Genomic DNA, 6,000 nt, shown 5'->3' with positions numbered 1-6,000 from the left:
CTTCCTCCAGAGAGGAAAGGGCCACCCAGTCCAATACACTCCACACCACCCACTGCTGAGGTTGTGAGGAAGAAACAGACATAGAGGATAGCCTTCCAATGCCTCTCTGTTCCCTGGGCCCTTGAACCCTGTAGAGGGAAGGATTGCTGGGCCCTTGGAGGTGTCACTCGCTAGCTGTCCGAGCTCAGCCCAGAACACCCGAGATAATCTCCCCTGCCACGTGTGCTCTTTTGGTTCACTACTGGTCTTCTTAGAATGGAATCTCTCTTTTTCAGTTACACCCCTATCCGGACTCTTGCTGCCAGTGTGAGAACCTAGAACAAATGAAGTAGAGCCGTATGCAGCTACCATGTCATTAATATCACAGTTTCTAGATTCACCAGCTTATCCACATGTTATTAATTCTTTTTCAAAATTCTACGGAGGTATCAGTATTATTATTTTGAACTATTTTCTTGCGGTTTATCCACATATTTAACTCTGTGCCCTTCCTTCCATCCTGCATCTCAGACCCTGCAGTTGCAACAATTGCTGTTTTTGTGCTCAGGACACATCCTTTGACCTGTGTTGACCCACATAGTAGCCGTTAGTCACATGTGGTTATTTAAATTTAAGGTGATTTTTTAAAAAGATTTTATTTATTTATTTGACAGACAGAGATCACAAGTAGGCAGAGAGGCAGGCAGAGAGAGAGGAGGAAGCAGGTTCCCTGCCGAGCAGAGAGCCTGATGCGGGGCTCAATCCCAGGACCCTGAGATCATGACCTGAGCCAAAGGCAGAGGCTTTAACCCACTGAGCCACCCAGGTGCCCCAAATTTAAGGTGATTAACATTAACATTAACATTAACATTAACAAGGGGTTCCCAAGTCAGATTAGCCACATCTTACATGCTTATTGATAACCACATGTGGCAATCGTCATAGAAATTTCTACTGAGCCAGGTTGCTTTAAAATGTCATTAATGAGGAGCGCCTGGGTGGCCTCTGGGTGGCTCTGTTTATATTGAAAAAAGATACCCAAATAATCACTTTCATTCCCATTTCAGTTTACTTTGTATGTATGAGATCTCCAAAGCCTTAGCTGACTCAACAGAAGCAGTAAACTAACAGACTCACTGTAGGTTAGGGGCTGCACCAAGCCCTCCCAAGGGTTAGGTCAGTGCTTATGAATATGTTTGTCCTCCCAAAACATTGTAATACCCATATGTGGGTTTAAGTAGCCCAAAGATCTAGCACTAATAACATTTTTGTTCAGCTGTAGTATTTTCAACATGTACAGAATCTTCCAATGCCCTAGAGCTTGAAAACAAGCCCATGGTCTACGGGGAGCCGTGGACACATATACAAACCAAGTCCATTTCCTCATTTGGAACGCAGACCACTTCATGTTTGTCACTCTCTTCCTAATCCTTCCTTCCACATTGCCATGCCTGACGAGCCAGGCTGGTGTAGAAGGAGACCGCCAGGACCATGGAGAGCACCGAGAGACTCCTTACCATGTTAGTTACATGCACTGCGAACAACAGATTAAGCAACCCTATAAACGTGTTCATTCACTATGGGTCCACGGCCCCCCGCATGGGAAGATGGTCCATGCCCCCCCGCCATGTGGGAAGATGGTCAAGCCCCCCGCCCCCGCCCCCGTGTGGCAAGACTATTTCAACATCCCAGTCGCAACGTCACCGTCAGTTTATACCCTATACAGGAAAGCACATTCATCGCCTTTGTCCTCCTTCAGGGCAAGAATCATGAACTTTATATTTTATCCTTAAAAAATCCACGGAAAACAATTATCCACCAGATGTTCTGTAAGGAAAGAAAACAAACAAACAAAAATTCCAGAAGTGCTGATTATTCTACACGCAGAGAATGCCCCAACATGTTTTTCTCTATGGCTGCATAATGCTGGGTGGTAGTGAAGGGGGCTTTACTTCATCATGAAGTAAGCAGGGGTTCTGAAGTTCTAGTCCCAAAAGTAAGTGTTAATTATGTACTATTTTCCTTTACCATTTTGAAATAAATCTTGGGGAATTATTATCTTTGAACATTTATTTCATAGAAAGATGTTATTTGCAAACTGGGATTTGTACATTTATAGTGCTCTAGAAACCTAGCTCCAGGAGGAAATCTTGTGTAACCTGTTTTGAGTACATAGTAAACATTCAACAAATAACTTACTGGATGTTAAATTATTGTTCTCTGGCAAAGGTATAAATACCTACTTTCATAGGTACTTTAAGTTGTAGTAATCAGTAAATACTAGGCACTTTATGTTTTACTTTGTGTTTGACGATTTAAACACCTTCACAAATCATATTAACAGAGCACAGTACTCTCTATATAGAGCAGAGATAAAATAATACACACACCACAACAGAATATATGCATTTGCACAATTTTTAATATTTTAGGAGAAAAACAATATAGTTTCATAGTTCAAATTGCATTTGATTTCTCTTAAAAATATTTTCCTAATTTAATTCAAAAAGGTTATTTCATTAACAAATAAGCAGGTAAAATTTACAAATCAGTAAAGTGGGTGATTTGTCACTGCAGTTTTGTACAAATATTTTGTTTTCTCTTTTAAAAAGAGAGCAGAATACAGTAAATTTCATGATCTATAAATCTGCAAAATGCCAGCTACCAAAGTGAGGAACATTTCCAGAACTTACCATGATCATTTGTTAAAGTCGTAGTGATTTCAGGGTGTTAACAGTCAGCTGTGCATTAACTAGAATCTATCATTTTTGTGCTGAATCCTTCACTCTGCATAAGACTTTTGGGGGGTGGGGGAAAGTATGTATCCTTCAGCAAAGTAGGTTCTTCATATATTACCCTATTGAGACCCTGGAAATCCTTCATTCTTCACTTAAAGAAAGTTCAATATAGTACTGTGGTAGATTAACCTTCACGTGACTCCCATGATCTCAGCCTGCTGGTTCGAGTCCTTCTGTGATCCCCTCCTCTTCAGTGTGGGCAGGACCTAGGACTTGCTTCTAATCAACTGAATTTGGCAGTGGGGATGGGCTGTCACTCCCATCATCACATTACAGTGTATAAAACTCCCTCTTGTTAGCAGACTTGCTCTAGAGTCTCTTTCTCTCTCTTTCTCTCTCTCTCTCTCTCTTGCTGGTCTCGAGCAGAAGCAGGCTTCCAGGAATATCCCAGCAGTAAGGAATGGAATGCTGCCCATAACTGTAAGACCGAGGACTTCCCCAGCTGAGGACACAGTCCTGGGTGATGCCTCAAAGCAGCCTTGCAGAAAACACGGTAAACCTGTGCCCAGCTCCTGATCCACAGAAACTATGAGATCATATATTGTGGTGACTCGTCAAACCTCATAGAAAACTAATATGAAACCATAAGAAAAAAGGGTTGGTGTTTGGTTTTTTGTGTTTTGTTTTTTAAGATTTTATTTATTTATTTGACAGACAGAAATCACAAGTAGACTGAGAGGCAGACAGAGAGAGGAGGAAGCAGGCTCCCGATGCGGGACTCGATCCCAGGACCCTGAGATCATGACCTGAGCTGAAGGCAGTGGCTTAACCCACTGAGCCACCCAGGCGCCCCTGTTTTGTTTTGTTTTGAGAAAACACTTAGTACAGGGAATATCTTTTTCTATTGTTTAAAAAAAATCAGAAAAATAGGCATATACTTAAAGGTCATAGCAAGGCTCAGTGTATGGAGTTCTGGGTGGTCCTGTTGTGGTCAAAGGAAGCAACGTGATTCCTGACAGGCACGTGGCAGGTGGCTTATCAAGACCGTAGCACATTTCACTTAGAAATGGCTAGTAAGTGCAAATGGTCAGCTCTGTGCAATTATCCTCTGACCCCTACCACAAAAGTCGTTACTGGAACAATTCCTGTGGTTAATACAAATTCTTTGTGCCCCGAATATGAAATGAACTGGTGAATTCTGGGCGCTCTGGTGGAAGACTGTGACTCCCGAGATCCTGGATCCTGACCAGCGTGATAGATTGGGTCCAGATCCCACAACCTGCACTTCCCCTGGCATCAGCACCCTTCCCCCGACATTCCAAACAGTGACTAGACTGAGACGGTATTTCAGGGGATGACTTGTCTAAATTGCTCAGAATTTAGATAAAAGAAATGGAGAGCAAATAGCATGGAGGACATGGGGAATTAGGAGGAGGGAGTTGGAGTAAATTGGAAGGGGAGGTGAACCATGAGAGCCTATGGACTCTGAAAAACAATCTGACAGGTTTCAAGTGGCGGGGGCAGGGTGGAGGTTGGGGTACCAGGTGGTGGGAATTATAGAGGGCACGGATTGCATGGAGCACTGGGTGTGGTGAAAAGATAATGAATACTGTTATGCCGAAAATAAATAAAAAATAAATTTAAAAAAAAAGAAATGGAGAGCTTTTGTTCAAAACAGGGCTTTCCCCAAGTAAATGAAAAGATAGTCACAAGACATCCAGTTGTTATGACAACCTTCAGAACAAGAGAACCACAAGGCTGCAAAGAATCCTGACCTTAGCACCCCACATTTGAAAGAAACAAATTTAGGATTAAGTTCATTCTGATGAAAGGGAGGAAGGATACATATGCAGTGTTAAGGACAGAATTTATACCTGGGCACTACTTCAGTTAGAAAATACACATGTTGGGGAGATCGTCAGCTGATCTTTATCATAATTTACAAAGATTAAAATGGTGAATTACAAAGAGAAAAAAGCAAAGTAGCACAAACTAGAATGCTCTACACGCTTTGCTACCTATGAATTTTTCTGTTCCTTAAATGAACCGAATACTACAATTTCATAGCTGAAATTCATTATTCATTTCATCACTAAAAATGTATGCAAACTGACTAAAAAGAGACAGATAATAAAAACAATTGGCAAAAAAAAAAAGTGTTTTTTTCTTGGTTGCTAGTGCACTTTTGGCCTGTGGGCTCTGGTTCACACGGAGATAGAAACGCACTCCAAGACCATCAAAGAAGCACTTCCCGGCTTAGAAGCATCTGCAGGTGAACGATAAAGGAGGCAAAACACAGATTTCCACACATCACACAACACTAGAGTCCAACTTTGACTTTTATAAACTTCCAGGTCTCATTTTTAAGAGAGTAGGACCACAGCTCACATCCTTGTTCTCACTTCAAACCCAAAGTCATTATGCAAACCACGTGTGAATTTTCGACAATGTGGCCAGACCGTCAAACACCGCCGCACAGGGGTTAATGGGCACAGCTGAGTCCTTCTACACACACAGGTCATGAAGCAGCACAGAGCAGAGCCTCCCAGGACCGCACTCGAGCAAGCTGATGGCACTGCAGGATTGCCACCTGTCTGGCGGGTGCGGGGGTGGGGGGCTTCGTCCGCTGGGAGCCCCTTGCTTAGCGAGAAAGTCCCATCACCAGAGCCTAAAGTGAACCGCCGCTGCCCTTCAAAAGAAGTACTCTCTCTGGCTCTCACTGACTGAGCTTTGCACATTGAGCTCACTCTTCAGAGCCGTCTCAGCGCTGTCTCCAGCCGGGGGAACAGTTGACTCGTTTTTTTGGTACAACCACCTCTGCTGATAAATGCGTGCAGCTATGGTGGTGAGACAGAGCAAGACAAATACCACCACCGCTATCACACCTGGTGAGAGAAGGAGGAGGCGCAGTCAGAACACAGACTTGTAACAAGCAGGACTCACGTAGCTGATAATAAGCTCAAATACCTCACACGCGCATAGTCAGGAAAGTGGGCACTGGCCTACTGGAACACTGCGTTTACTTCTAAGTCCACACGCTCTTTGGATATAGCAGTTTTACATCTTTAGGTTAAAGATCTACTGGCCTGGCTTTCACTTGGTGCCTGCCTGTTAAAATTCAGAACCACAGCATGGCCTCTAGGTCATGGCCCCACTTCATGCTAACAAGTGAGCACGTTTTCATTATTTTAAAAGTGTATAGACTTGCCATGGAATAATTAAATGCTTATGTACAAGTACATTAAGAAGATTTGCTGCTGACGTTCTGCTGATTTACAGTTCT

The 6,000-nt window shown here is 43.0% G+C and overlaps 1 protein-coding gene across 5 annotated transcripts in view; it reads right to left on the bottom strand.

The window, feature by feature from the left end:
- Positions 1–783: 783 nt before the first annotated feature.
- LOC101689647 (contactin-associated protein-like 3) overlaps positions 784–6,000 on the bottom strand; it is a 172,783-nt gene continuing 167,566 nt past the window's right edge. For 4 of the 5 annotated variants that reach the window (XM_004739486.3, XM_004739487.3, XM_004739490.3 and 1 more), the window contains one exon: positions 3,561–5,602. In XM_004739486.3, coding sequence (XP_004739543.1) covers positions 5,409–5,602 — 194 coding nt within the window. In that variant the 3' untranslated portion in view covers positions 3,561–5,408. Of the gene's footprint in view, positions 1,807–3,560; positions 5,603–6,000 lie in introns of those variants that run through there. The other variant, XM_004739491.3, reaches the window with a different exon arrangement.

This window comes from Mustela putorius, unplaced genomic scaffold (genome assembly GCF_011764305.1).
Source record: "Mustela putorius furo isolate JIRA1106 unplaced genomic scaffold, ASM1176430v1.1 tig00003845_pilon_pilon_pilon, whole genome shotgun sequence".
Classification (NCBI taxonomy): domain Eukaryota; kingdom Metazoa; phylum Chordata; class Mammalia; order Carnivora; family Mustelidae; genus Mustela; species Mustela putorius.
The sequence above is the reverse complement of the archived record's forward strand: the minus strand, read 5'-3'. Positions and strand labels throughout refer to the sequence as shown.